A 14,775-nucleotide genomic window follows, 5' to 3' on the forward strand; every position below is an offset into this window, starting at 1 on the left:
GTCGGCACTAAGGCGGCACATTAACCCCTTCCTTAAAAATGTTTTTTTAATTTACTAAAAATAGAATAGAAAATCATGATCATAATTTTCAACACGTCAGTCTGAATTTGGGTTTTCTTACAGTGAGGTTGATTTATGTAGTTAAAACACAAATGGATAAAGTAAACTTGTGTTTCACACATTTAAATGGATTTCACACACTGACCAATTATTTAAGAACTGCGCCACATTTACTCATTCTATTTAATGTAATTTAACAAGCAAACCAAATGATTTTCATGACATTCTATTTCTATGACTATTTATGCTTTTGCTTAAACATTTGCATTCTTCCACAGATGGGGACGAAAATTGCACTAAAACACTGCTATTCAGTGGTTTTGTTTTACTGCTACTACTGAATTTATTTTAGTTGAATTGTGAGTTTACCACCTGAATTGAATGTGATGAGAGAGAAAGTATGGGTTCCACGAAATAAGACAGCACATCCTTCTATTTCTCTTGTTTCCTCAGAAGTACAAAAAGACTTGTTAATGAAATCTGAACCAGGCACTTTACGATTCCAATCCCTGTGTGTGTGTGGGGGGGGGGGGGGGGGGGGGGTCAGGCTGCTGTCTCTTAAGATGCCTTGTGATTGGAGTGGACGGAGGTCTGGTTTTCTCAATTATCCGTTTAATTAGGCATTAGGTTCGTTTACACTGTTGTAACAAATTGTGGAAGAGAAAGTAAGAGACCAGCCCTGTCCCTGAATATCAGCTGATATCGGCCTCTTTTATCCTTAGCTACTTTGCTTAAGCACAAGAGCATATACTGTATGCGTTACTGATGCCTTTCTGAGGACGGCGTTTGTCCTTTCTGTGATGTCGAGGACACATACTGAGCTCAGCAGCCACTGACTCACAGCGCTATTAGCACTCTTTGAAAGTGTGACCGTTTTGTTCATCCCCTGCACACCAAGACCCGAGTGTCAAGTTCTCTGGTCAGCCTGCCCTTACACTATTCTGGCCTACTTGAGTATCCTAGACTTGAGTATATCCATCCAATCGAGGGGAAGGGTTTTCAGCTGAGAATTATTGTGCTCACATGTATTAATGATTATGTGTGTGAGAGCTTGCAGATATGTCCAAACATGCTATTTGAATGTATGCTGTAGAATGTGACGTCAACCAACACGTCTACTTAAAATAGTAGCTTGTTTCTGGAAAAACTGCTGTTTAGAAGCAGATGAGCTGTTGTTAGTTGTGTTACTATTTTTAGTTAATTTCTCCACACCATGGTCTATCAACATCCTTACTTGTTTCTGAAACAGCATTCCTGTCAACCAGACAATTCTTCATAAGCTATACGGTTTACTTTAAAATGCAACTTTGCATAACATTTGTAATGTAAAAGACTTTTTCCTTGAGCTAATTCTTAAGCCATTCACACTGATAGTGAATCAGCTTTAAAAAAAAATTGTTTTATTTTTATATTATATATATATATATATATATAATTTATTTTTATTTTTATTCAGCAAAAGTACTTTAAATTGATCAAAAGTGCCCCTATTATGCTATTTTAAAGTTTCCCAATGATGTTTTGGAGTTTCCTACACCGCAAACTAAACACAGTATTTTACCATACACGATTTTACCATACCATATCGTCAGTAAAATAAAGGGAACACAGCAATAGTTTAGGTATTGTGGTAAAGATTAAATTTAACCACTGATTCTTCACATGCTCGTCCTTGGGCAGTGAAAAAAAACTGGCTTTACCTTCACATTGTAGAGCACAGCGTCTTCGCGACATGATGCTATCCAGTATCTACAGGAATCAGCTGCAGTGTTTGAGGGTTTAAGTTTTCCCTGGTGTCTGCGCACGCAATAAGTGGGCGGGCAGTATGCTAATGTTTCGTCTTGATGTCACAACAAAACGGCGTATGACTCGTTTGAAAAAAGATTCATTTCATTGACTCAGAGTCGACTCTTACTTTTGAAAGACAATAACTTTATATACGGTGCAGGATGTTTTCATTCACTTAGAGCTATGTTACACACTACATGAAAGGTCATTTTCAAAAATCCATAATAGGGGCACTTAAAACTAATTTATAATGTTAGCAAAAATGTATGTCTGTTTCTGGTTTCAATATTGCCAATAATCAGAAATATTTATTGAGCAAAAAACTAGCACTGGAGTAATGATGCTAAAAATTCAGCTTTGCCATCACAGGAATACATTTAAATAAATAAAAACTATTTTAAATTGTAATAATATTTTGCAATATAACTGTTTTACTGTATTTTGATCAAATAAATGTAGCCTTGGTGAGCATTAAAGGCTTTAATAAAAAAATTAAATCTTAATGACCTAATTTTTTTGAAAGGGTAATATAATGGTTTTGTTGGACTTAAATGTGTCATGTGGGTTGGGGTTGGAAGGGATAAAGAGCAGGTTAAATGTATGTTTGTTTGTTTGTTTGTTTGTTTACTTCGGTTGTAAGAGTGATGGCATTCCTGTTGTTTTTATTACCCTTCCCAAACAAAAGAAAACTGAAAGACAAAGACATTTCAATAAGACAATTATTGCCCTCCAATTCTATGCTGTTATGGTTATACAGTTTGGCCTATGATGGATATGTGCTGTGTGAGCACACAGTTGTGCCACCCAGCATGTCTGCCATCATATTATGCCATATTGTCTGAGGTGGTTTTTATTCTCTTCCATGTGTATCTGATTCTCTCACTCTCAAGCTCAGGTTGTGCGAGTGACTCATTCTGAAGAAGTGAACTCTCATTTGGCCAAACCAGCGGTCTCTGCACCTGTGAGCTTCCACCCAACCAACACAGGATCACTTTTGCTGCATTGAGAGCTATTTGTGGCCTTCAGTATGAAGGACCTGTAACCCTTTATATCATTATCATTAAAGTCAATCAAACGCAGTGAGAGGTATGGCTTAGTTATTTTCACACCGTTTTTAACACTTCTAAATCTAAACATAGACTATATGTTCTAGACAGACAGACTTTTAATCAGACCTGTAAGGAAATCGTTCAAGTGTTTGTGTGGCTTTTAAATAATGCTTTAGGGCCACAGCAGTAACTCTTAATGTCAGCCACCAGGCAGGACAATTTAGTTTAGTTGTTTCCATAAAATGAAGCAAACATCACACTGAAGCTTAAACTGTCAATATTTGATTCTTTTTTATTGCAGCAAACATGATGGACAAAATGACTTGCAGTACTCAGGCTATTTGTTGTGTCTGGGTAATAGAAAAAAGAAAATTTTTCAGAGGTTGCTTCTGGCTTTCGCTAAATTGGTTTGTTCTCCTGTTGCAGGAGTGATAACAGCCGTTTCCACCCTCAGAGGCCTTGTCAGCAGACAGGTTCAGGACATGACTACCGTTATCCACAATACAAAGATTTCTCAGGATCTTCTTTTGCACATTCAGGGTAGAGCAGAAATTATCCTATTGTAATGACAATACTTGAAACTTCTGGAACATGTGGATGTGTAGAGACTCAAATGATCATTTTTTATATTATTACTTTTTATTATTTAATTACAGTAACAAAAACAAAATTGATGATTATTATTTTTGATGGAATATACTATAAATTATTTATATCAATGATTTAGATTTTGTATTATTTTTTTATTTTTATTTTTTTATATTTTGCCCTCATAATCAAAAAACATTAGGGTCCACCTCCCCATGCAACAACATCTCTTCTCTGGCCCTGTCCCAAATGACACACTTTCATATGCACTTACAGTCCTGTGGACTTACAATGGCTGCCATGTACACGTGTCCGTTAAGTCGTTGAGACCGTAGGGTGTCCCATTTATCATTTTAGTTATCAGAAGGGTGCTTGCGAGCGCCCCCTTTGTGGTCTATATGCGCCCTCGATGCGCACTTTTGCCGTGCCCGCACAGAAGCGAGCTCCTCAGCAGACTTCTTCTCGACAGTCAAGGCATCACGAAAGTGCGGACTCGTGGGAAGACCGCAAGTGTTTAGCGTGCCATTTGGGACAGGGCCTCTGATGACGTGCAGACCGGCTCTAAGGTGGCACATTAACCCCTTCCTTTCAGCAACCTGTCACTCACATCAGATCACAGAAATTAGCAAATGACAATAATCCAATCAAAATCAAGTACCGTTCTACTTTTTTTTCATTGCCAGCTGTTTCCCTCAGATGTTTGTCAAAATAGGAATGAGAAGATGAGCACAATTTTTGTTTCATGCTAATTATAAAATAATATATTGTAAAAGAAAATGTATATTAATGGTATTAGTGCAAAATGCACTAAACCTGTAACAAAGTTAAAGGATCAGGGAAGAAGGAGGTGGGAACGTTTCAACAAGTTTAATGTATAAAAATAAACAAAACACAAAACGAAAGTAAAAGCGAGAGCCCCTCACTGACGACTGCCGCACACACATAAATAAAACATAATGCAAAATAGTCCAGGCCTGGTCCTCGAGACTGCTGCGCCGCGCAGGTGAAGCTCATTATCAATCACACCACCGGTCTCATCCTGCTTTCCACAACTACCAAAACACTTCATACATGTCATTCTTCCATAACACTAGCAAAGGTTTTCACCCAACAAACCCACTTTGTCTATCATAAAACACAGACCTAAAAAACACAACATCAACATATTTTTACTTTTTTTTTTTACAAAACAAGATTGACACTCTATATTGCTTAATTCACTGCAGTAGATTACATAGTCCATGTTTACATTACAGTACAAAATTAAGTTTTCCACTTTTGAATGAATGGTAATGAAATTGAAAGACTCACTCTTGTTTATGTGTTTAGTTACATCTAATTGCTTTGATAGTATTAGATTTTTTTTTAGAATCGGGATATATTTCAATTAGTGGTATTACTGTCTTGTTCATTTTGTGTGTTGTGCTAGGTTTTGAACTTCAGTTTAACAGTTTTGAAAAGAGTATATTAACGTGCAAATTGGCTTGTATAGTACAAAGTTTTGGTGGTGTTCGCGTAAGTGAGAAAAGATATTGTCATTGAAGGCATTTTGTGCCAAAGCAATGAGATCCATATTTTAATCCACATAGATTGCTGTTGTGATCACTACGTGAAAAGTTTTGAAAAAGTGACCTAAGTATTGAAAAATGTGTCCTAGAGATTGTTAAAAAAAAAAAACAGTGATTTCAGTCCTGAGGATGTCGGTTCCTTTTTGGAAAAAATAAAAATGTTAAGACATTGATAAGTCCTCAGCCATTGTGATTGAATGGCAGTATCATAGGATATGAGCAACAGTACATGCAGTACATGCAAATGATGAGAAGCCCTCATCCTGGCTTATGTTGTCATACCATGCACATACTGTATTTGTAAAGGTCGAATTCCTTGGAAATAACACATTATGTATAGCTGACCTGGAACTGTCCACTAAGGGCATAAATACAGCAGGATACAGGCGTGATTATTACTACACATTCCCTTGAGCACCCACAGCAATACGCTCCACTGTGTAGGGTAATGACGTGTAACTCCCACCAATGAGTGTGGACAGGCTTCTGTGTGTGTGTGTGTGTGTGTGTGTGTGTGTGTGCGTGTGTGCGTGTGTGCGTGTGTGTGAGAGAGAGAAAAAGTCATGTCTTTGTGTAATTACTCCGGTGATATTTGCAGACATTTGTGTGTAGCAAGAGTGAGATTGCTGAATTATTTTAAGTGTGTGAATGTGTGTTTCATATTTGAACTGTGAAGGTAGCTTGTGTGTGTATGTTGTGTGCCAGAGGATATGATATGTGTGAGTGTGCGTCTATGTGTGTCTGTTTATACAGTGGACTGGAGGCCAAAGGAGCGAGCAGAACACCTCATTAAAGCAGTAGATGTGGATGGAAGAGGTGCTGCTCACTGTCCTTTAAAATTTAGTCCACTGCAGAGTTATTCAAATAATCCATATACCGACACGTCATCAGGCATCAACATACACCAAATAACTGCACATGAAAGAGCACACAGGCTCCAATAATCCACAGGGTTTCTGCTCACGATTGGAGGAAAAGATAAATAGGGAGTGAGTGAAACAGATTGAGAAGGAAATGGCTATTTAGTCTCCACAGTTCTCCTGAGGGAGTCTACCTGAGACTGCTTTCAGACTGCAGTTTAAAGCAGGTTTACTCTATAGTGCTGCCTGGCAAGAACCTCTCAGACATTCTGTCGTTTAAATAGACTGGCCTCACATATATTAAGTGGAACTGATGTAATTTAGGATAAGGAAAAACAGAAAAGCCAGTTCAGCAGTCCAGCTACAACCAATATACTGTTTCTTCACTGTTGCCAGTTGATTTTGGAATTAGAAAGTGAAATATTTCTCGTTTAACGGAATAGTTAACCAAAAAATATAAACCCTCACTCTCATTTTGTTCCAAACATGTCAGACTTCCTTTGTTTATCAGGATGCTAAAAGGGGGGAAAAGTAATTGTGTGTTTACATAACATTTTTAAGTTTAAAAATGTCATTTCAATAATGAAACTGAAATCATACCGGTCCGTTTTCTGTCAAATCGGACTAGCAGATAATGGGACTGTAGATTGGCTTCATTCACTATTCAGCATGAACACACTTGATCTCTGTGTGTGTGTGAACATACGTGTTGCTGTCAGTGGTGTTTGAAATGACATGGACATGAATTATTCCTTTAATTAATTATTAACGTATGGAATATGAAGCGAGTTAGAGATTTGTGATGTAGAAGAAAGTGCATGAAAAATTACCATGTTTTTTTTACCTTGAACTTCTGGCAACCACAGGCGCTGTCATTTTCTTTTTTTCTAACTGTAAATTCAACAGGATATTTTTACAGTAGCTTATAGGCTTATAGCATCAGCTTGGCTAAGGCTCTACGAGTCTCATGACCACAGACAAGCTGAACGTTCAATAGAGTCAGTCATCCCTGTCGATCGTCTGGTAGGGCCGAACAGAACTGTGGAGATCTGTTTGCGAGATGGTGCCAGAACGGGCAGATGCTGCCAGGATCTTTAGCAGGGCCACAGAGCACAGGTTGGCCAGAGGTGTTCACATCATGTTTTACGCCTCCACTCATGCTAACACAAACCACTGCAGGCGGCCAGTGTGTTCCTGTCATTAGAGGGCCGGATGACACGGCCATGTGCTCCCTGTCAGTGGGAACTTTTCAGAACAGGGAAGCAGATGTGAGCGAGAGAGAACCGCACACTTGCAGCCTGCTTCCACACTATCACACACACGTAGGAAGTGGCAACGGCCGTGTGGCAAATGGTTTTCATTGAAATTTGTGTAAATTAGTTACTGATTAAAAACCAAATGCTACTATTGTTTCTCCATTTATGTTACTATTTTTGCTTGGATTGCATTAAAAATGTCTTGGAAACTTCTTTCACCGGATATTTATTTTTTACTTCTTTTCAAATGACAAATGATGGTTGTCCTCCACTTTATAAACAATTTTGTTCCTAGTAAAGATTTTTGTGAAGAAAATATTTCTGAAAGATTTAGTAAAGACATTTCCTAAACTAGTGAGAGTGTTTTACTAGTAAAACATGTTTTAGGAGAGTTTATTTTCCACAGGGCCAAAAATAGCCATATTTGAAGAAACACTCATTGAGGAAATTGCAGTAGATTTTATTTTTTTATTTTTTGTAAAGAAATTCATACTTTTATTAAGAAAGGATACATTCAATTGAACGAAAATGAAAAAAACAAGAAAAAAAACACGGTTACGTTGTTACCGCAAAAAATCTATTTAAAATAAATGCTGTTTTTAACTATTCATAATCAACATGTATTATGGTTCATCAAAATGTATCACCATTTCCACAAAAAAAAAATATTAAGCTGTTTTAAACATTGATGATAATGAGAAATGTTTCTTGACCACCAAATCAGCAAATTATCATGATTTCTGAAGGATCACGTGATCAATGGCTGCTGAAAATTCAGCTTTGCCATTACAGGAAAAATATATACATTTTTAAGTATTTTAAAATAGAGTTTATTAGAGTTATTACATTTAAATGGTTATTTTACAATACAAAATATTGTTTTTACTGTATTTTTCATCAAATAAATGCAGTCTTGGTTAGCATAAGCATTAGGTTGGTTTGGTTTTATTGGTAGGAAAACAGAAAAACAACAGGAAATGGTGCATGGAATAGGAGGCAAAGGATCCGGAAAGGAGTGTGTCTCACACTCGCATCACTCTCAAGTGCATCAATGTGACTATCTCAGATAGCATTGCAAGTTTAAAAAAACCATGAGCAAGACACTAAAGCTGTGTTCGGTAGGCTAATATATCACTGTTATTAAAGTTAAGTCATTTAGAATGAATTATGCCTAATGATATCAAATAAAGGTAATGAATATGTTCTGCTGATGCTTGTTGCCAGGAACCAGTTCAACAATATGTTGTAGTTGAATGAGCACAGGTTATTAACAGTGTATGCATTGAAATTTTTTTTTTTAAATATGTGAAACCATTCAAGACAAGCGCATATGGTATGATGAGGATCTCGATTCAATATGCCATATGTCTTCGGTAATAGCTAACACAGAGGGATGCATTCCCCCACCTTCCTTTCTCTTTTCACTTTCTCTCTCTCTCTCTCTCTTTCTCTCTCTCCGTGTCCACAAAGCTCAGCCCAGACAGAATTAATGTGCAAGTCATCAGTCACAGAGGAAGCAGAGCCGTGTGATAAGAACACCCCCCAATATTACCTCAGAGCTCACGGCAGCGTCTGTTATAGATGTGCCACACTCATTATTGCTTAGCACCAAGCGTGTGACTTTTATAGACAATGCATGGAGAACAGTTTAATGAATGTGCCTGTGTTGAATATCACATTCTCTTTATAAGATGTAATTTACTCCGAATGAGACAATGTCTATCATACAGATAAAGTGTTTTGGCCGGATGTTAAAATGAGCCATAGTGCATGTGATGAAGGCCAGTGGTCACACACTCACACACACAAAAACACACATGCTGGAGGAGTTGGCACCCTGCACTGCTTGTGGGCTGTTGCATGATGGGGCAGGCAGTTTGGGTGATGGCCATGCCTATCGCTCCTACTCCCCCCGTGCCCCTCAGGCGGCCCCTGCTGGGATTTGGGCCTTGGGCAGCGAACAGACTGCAACTTCAATCTGTTTAGTTGCGGGACTGAAACGTGAGGGCCGGAGCCACGGTGAAAAATAACCTCCGCCAGGGCAAAGATAGCAACAACAGAGTATGATACAGCATTAAAATACACCGGGAAACCTGGTTCAAAACTGATGGAGGCCATTTTGCCACCAACAGGGAGAGAAAAAAAAAAGATACTCATCGTTCAAGGCAGCAGAGATAGAAAAGCGCCCTGCTGTTTGCTAAATGTCAGCGAGACCCTTTGTGTGCATTGATTATCTGCCTCTTCAGAAACTCCATCCGCACCATTTCCAGTCCAGTGATGCACATAGAAACGTTTACTAATTGCTTCTCGGAAATTAATAATAAAAACCAGCAAGATGCTAACAATGCGACATGAGTGATGTCTGTATTGTAAATCGTGTTCTGTTGTCGTCTACAGTCTGTTCGCAGTTCTCAAAAGGGGTGTACGCCATCATCGGCGTTTACGACAGGAAGACCGTCAACATGCTGATGTCATTCTGCGGTGCACTACACGTCTGCTTTGTGACGCCCAGCTTCCCCATGGAAAACTCCAACCAGTTTGTCATCCAGCTGAGACCCGAACTGCAAGATGCCCTGGTGGGCGTTATCGAGCACTACAAGTGGTCCAGGTTCGTCTACATGTACAGCTCGGACTCTGGTGAGGACTGCTTTTATGATCGAAATCTTTGGATTTTGGGGGGAATTGTCTAAGACTGAATTGCACCCACTTATAGCACTGTTTGTTTACACACTATTATTTACAGCATTTTATTATTATTTTGATGTATAACTGCTTCAATGATCTTGTGTTTAGAAGAAAAGAAAAAACATTTTTTATTTAATTTAATTTTGATTTCACAATTTTTTTCTCACATTGCCCTTACCATGGCAAGGTATTCATATTTTTGGGTTCTTGGCATCAAAAAGTTTTAAAACCACTGACATAATCAATACAAAGTCTCTATAAAACTGTCTAAAAGTGCTCTAAAATGTGCAATGTTTAATAAGCTTAATTTGCATAGAATGGAGGAATGTTTTCCACTCATTAGAACTCAAATACAGAATGCAACATTCTCATTATGTAGTGCTGTAGCGATGCATTTAGAAAGTCTTGTTTAAACTGGTTTGTGGGTGCTTAGTGAATAAGACTCTGGTTTTTGTTCTGATATACCATGCGCTAAACTGAATTCGCCCCTTAGAGTTCTCTTTTGAATACATTGGTTTTCTGAGACCCAATATTTTCCACCACATTGCTGGTGTGCACATTGAGTCAGCTTTTGTTCCCTGTTTGTTTGTGAACATGTTGGTATGTAATGACAGATATAGATATGACTCATGAGAGAGCTGCCTGCTTGTGTGTTGCTGGGATGAACAATAGTGTTCTGATCTGAGTGGATGCATCTCTCCCCTGCACTTGGAGCTCATTTGTGCATCTTTCTCCATGAATATCTGCCAGAATGAAACCATTGTGCCGGAGTAAAATATATCCAGCTGAAGGCTGAGGAAAGAAAATCCCAATTCCAAAACACCTCTGCACATGGTTTCATTGTTATCCCAAGAAGGGTCCAAAATTAACTCTTCTACCACACATGCCATCGTGATGAATTGAGAAAATTTACCAAACAATAAATATTTATTACAAGCCATGAAATTATATTTTGTTTGATTTTTATTTTAAAATGCATTTTTGTCCTTTTGGAAATTATTTAGCTGTTTTCTCCTTAAAGGCCTAAAGGCCTTTTTTGTTTTCCTTGATTTTTTTGTCCATAAAGTTAAAGTAAGTCAATGCATTCTTCAAATTTATTTTTTTTGTTCCATAGAAGAAAGAAATGCATACATGTTTGGAAATTTTACTTGCATTTGGTGCATGACGAGTGTTAATTTTGGACCTTTTTCCACCTACCATCCCATAGCACGGGAATTTTGATTGCCAGTCTCTTCTCACTTCAAAATAAATACCTGAAATTCCCAGATCTGCTCTAGAAAAGTCATGGGCATCCGGTGCTGCTCCACGAACAGGTAAAATCTGACACACCTGTCAGCACCAGGTGTGCTTTCCCCCCGTCCCCCCCTAGCCAATCGGCTGCAGTGTCCCTATAATGTGTCACCATCTGTCACAGACATTCAGCTCAGCCGACCATGATGGGCGTGATCTGCATATTAGTCTTTTTTAAGAAATGTAGTTACCCATAATGCTCTCACCGCCAGCCCTCTTCTTTCCAGCTCACCTTTTTGCTTTGTCGCTGTGAGTTCTGTCATCGCTGTACGCACACAATAGGTTTGATGCCTGCCTATATGCACGCCACAGGTGTCTCAGTGATGGTTTTATCTTGTTGAAGTGCTGAGGGCTCTGGGTTAAGATTGTGGGATCATTAACTCTGTGACTGAGAGGAACCAAACTGCAGGAATCCATATCACCAGCCTCTTGTTGCCTAGATACAGCGCTGCACTGTCTACTCTACGGGGTTATTTTAAGCCTTTTAAGGACATACGTGTGAGAGTGTATGTAGCCCGTATGTGAACCGAGTCACGCTGTAAGCTTCCTATGCGTATAAAACCGACCCCGCTGCCGTGTGCTGTTTTGCATGTTGGCGTAGTACTCCATTGGCGTCACACCACCCCAGATGAGTGAGAGTGAGGCTAAAGAGAGACGTCTTCCCCCGCTGGCCCTGTTCTCTGTGTGCATCGTGAGCCATTTGTTCAGCCTGCTGGGAGTGTGAGCTCCTTAATGTCAAATCACCCTGCAGTCTTAAAGTGGTCCAGCTGTACTCACACTGAGTCAAACAGGAAGAAGCACTGAGATGCAGAGGGGTCAAAGGGCAAGTGCTCAAAACAGAGGCGGACCGAAGCAGAGGAGGGAGTCAATATTTCTCGCGCCTGCCGTCAATATGTGCTTTCTTTACTTGGGAATCCAACTATTATTGACTTGTTTTTCAAACTTCACTGTAAATATGATTTGCTGTTGTCTAGTTGGACTGTTTAAATAAGTTTCTGTGACTGTTTACTCAAATCAGTTTTTCCTGTAATATTCTGAAGAATTGCACCTGTTGCTTTTTCTATGCATTTAATCCTCATTCGAGGGGACGTCAAATCTGCTGAAGCCACATGGTAGCTTTGTGTGAGAAACAGACTGAAATTTAAATCATTGTTCACTGATAATCTTCCCCTCTGGTGCCTGTTAATCACTGCTACTGAATCATTATGATTGTGAACTCAAGAACTGAAACAGTTTGATTTATGAATGAAATGAAGTTCCAAACATAGGTTTGGGAGGAGCCTAAACATTCAGTCCTGTCAATCATCAGCAGTCACTGCACCATCCTTCCTCTATTTCTCTGATTCTTCCTCTGCGCAGTGCTGTTAGAGGAGAGTCTAGCTCGGAGCTCGAGCCGAGCCTCTGGTCCGAGCCTCCTTCAAGACAGAAATTAAGACTGAATGGGCAGGCGAACTCGTGAATCTTTTATACCAGTTTTGTTAACAAGATCAACTGATTTATTGAAAAGATCTGACTCAAAATAATTACTTCACAAACTGGATAACACTTCCTAGTTATGAAGGATGTCAAGTTCTTAGTGAAAAGGACTCATATAGACTCCTTTGTCTATATCAATACTTTTATGGTGTGTTTGCTTCCTTTTAAGCTTGAAATCTACAGTCCTTATTCATTGTAATTGCATGAAAAAGAGTGACCGAATTTAATTTAATTTAATCACAGTTAAAAATTATATATATTGTATATATATATATATACATATACATATCATTTATTTATTTATTTTTCATCACAGTAATTGACCAAAATGTATCCTTTTAGTGTCCCACAATTAAAATAAAGTCATATGATGTTGAGGTAAAATGGTGTGAAGGTAAACAAGCGATGACTGAATTTTGATTTTGGGGTGAACTAATCCTTTAACTTTAAATCGTTTTAGTGTGTAGTCCCTATTGTAGTCTAGTGCACAGAATGATTCTTCTGGAACAGTCACAGTTTCCTGTAATTTATTTCGTGGTCCATCCCACCCCATAAATGAAATATTTATACCTGTTATCGCTGCTGCGGGATCCATTGGTTCCATAAATTATAATGTGTGCATCCTTGTTGCTCTCCTTTTAATTGCAGCTCATACACCAGCTGGGTGGTGTTGCATTAAACAAAGGCTATAAAATTCAAGTACATGCTTTTTCTTTATTTGTTTTTTACTTAAATTTGTTTTATGTTTTGAACAGCACCCAAAGTCCATTAAACATTTCATAAACAATTTCCCATATAAATGCTCACAGGGGAGTTACTGTATTTATGTCTCTTTGTTAAGCTTGCCACAATTTACAGGCAGCCATAGACTTTCATAGTCAGTTTTTGAGAAGGATTTAAAAAAACTGGATACTGGATTACTGGATGAACTTGGGCTTGTTGTGTGAAATACTCGCACAGCAAAAAGCATAGATGGTTGTGAAAGTGTGCAGTTGAGTGTTTGGAGAGGTTTTGATGAGTTTGGAGGAGCTGGCCATGGTGCTGAAGTACTGAGAACACAAGGAGCATAAGCTGCTCTCAGCAACAGCATAATAAGAGCAATCATGTATGCTTGTGCTTTCAACTGTCATCACGTCATGGGATCATATGATCCTTCAGAACTGTTCAGTTCTTATGTGAGAGATGCGGCTCGTGTTACAGTATGTGTTGACACCATCACTCTGTTTCAAAACCTAGTGAGCTGCTTCCACAGGCAACATTTTAAGGCATCCTAACCGTGTTCTTGGTTTGAAGGCTGATCCAAAAAGTTTATATGGTTGGCTCTAATGGCCACTAAGCACATTGTTTTTGATCTAGAGAGATTTTTGTTGGTGTCTGGGGAGAAAGCTGATTGGTCCTATGGGGGTTTCCCACATGCACATGCAATCCTATGCCAAGATCAATGTCTTCACTAATCGAACCCAATTTCCTGTCTGTGAACAGTGTGGCTTTCACTCTCCACTGGTCTGTATCTTCCTGGCAGGTTTTTCTGAAATTACAGCTAATAAAGTGGCATTTGGATGGTTAAATGATTAGTTGCTGGAGATAACAGTGTCGATACTATACAGTCTCGAGCTGCTTTAGAATGACTTTTTTAATGAATTAGCTTAGGCATATTTACACAGTACTTATGTCATATTTATGCTATACATATTTATGTCATTATTTACACAGTACATTTCACACAACTTGTCACATTAAGTGTCCCATCTTGCTCCAAAATTGTAAGTTTAAGTGCAGTTAGATTGCTTGTGAAATGCAAAATTAAAATCTAAAGTTCTAGTAAATTAACTGTGGAGTTTATTCACTTAAAATTGATGTAACTCAACTTTTTTTAGTTCTGCTAACCTAATATTTCCCATTTTTATTCAAGGACTGGCAGTTCTGCAGAAGGTTCTGGACACAGCAGCAGAGCATAACTGGCTAGTGACCTCTGTGAACGTGGAGACAATGACAGAAGCATCCTTCCTCAAAGTGTTCCAGGACCTGGACAAAAGAAAGGAGGGCCAGATCATCCTCGACTGTGAGCTGGAGAGACTCAGCTCCATCCTGAAGAAGGTAATTGGCTCTCGCCAGTCTTATTACTGTCATACATGTTGTCAGATCCTCCAGATGA

General features: G+C 38.7%; 1 protein-coding gene across 5 annotated transcripts in view; it reads left to right on the plus strand.

Moving 5' to 3' along the window:
• The window catches only part of gria1a (glutamate receptor, ionotropic, AMPA 1a), a 75,785-nt gene that overhangs the window by 15,297 nt on the left and 45,713 nt on the right, over nucleotides 1-14,775 (plus strand). For all 5 annotated transcript variants that reach the window (XR_014208152.1, XM_082177972.1, XM_082177973.1 and 2 more), the window contains exons 3-4: nucleotides 9,567-9,806; nucleotides 14,533-14,717. Coding sequence is in view for 4 of the 5 variants with exons in the window: in XM_082177972.1 (XP_082034098.1) it covers nucleotides 9,567-9,806; nucleotides 14,533-14,717 (425 nt within the window). In the remaining variant the exon portion in view is untranslated. The remainder of the gene's footprint in view (nucleotides 1-9,566; nucleotides 9,807-14,532; nucleotides 14,718-14,775) is intronic.

This window comes from Leuciscus leuciscus (genome assembly GCF_965113295.1).
Source record: "Leuciscus leuciscus genome assembly, chromosome: 8".
Taxonomy (NCBI): domain Eukaryota; kingdom Metazoa; phylum Chordata; class Actinopteri; order Cypriniformes; family Leuciscidae; genus Leuciscus; species Leuciscus leuciscus.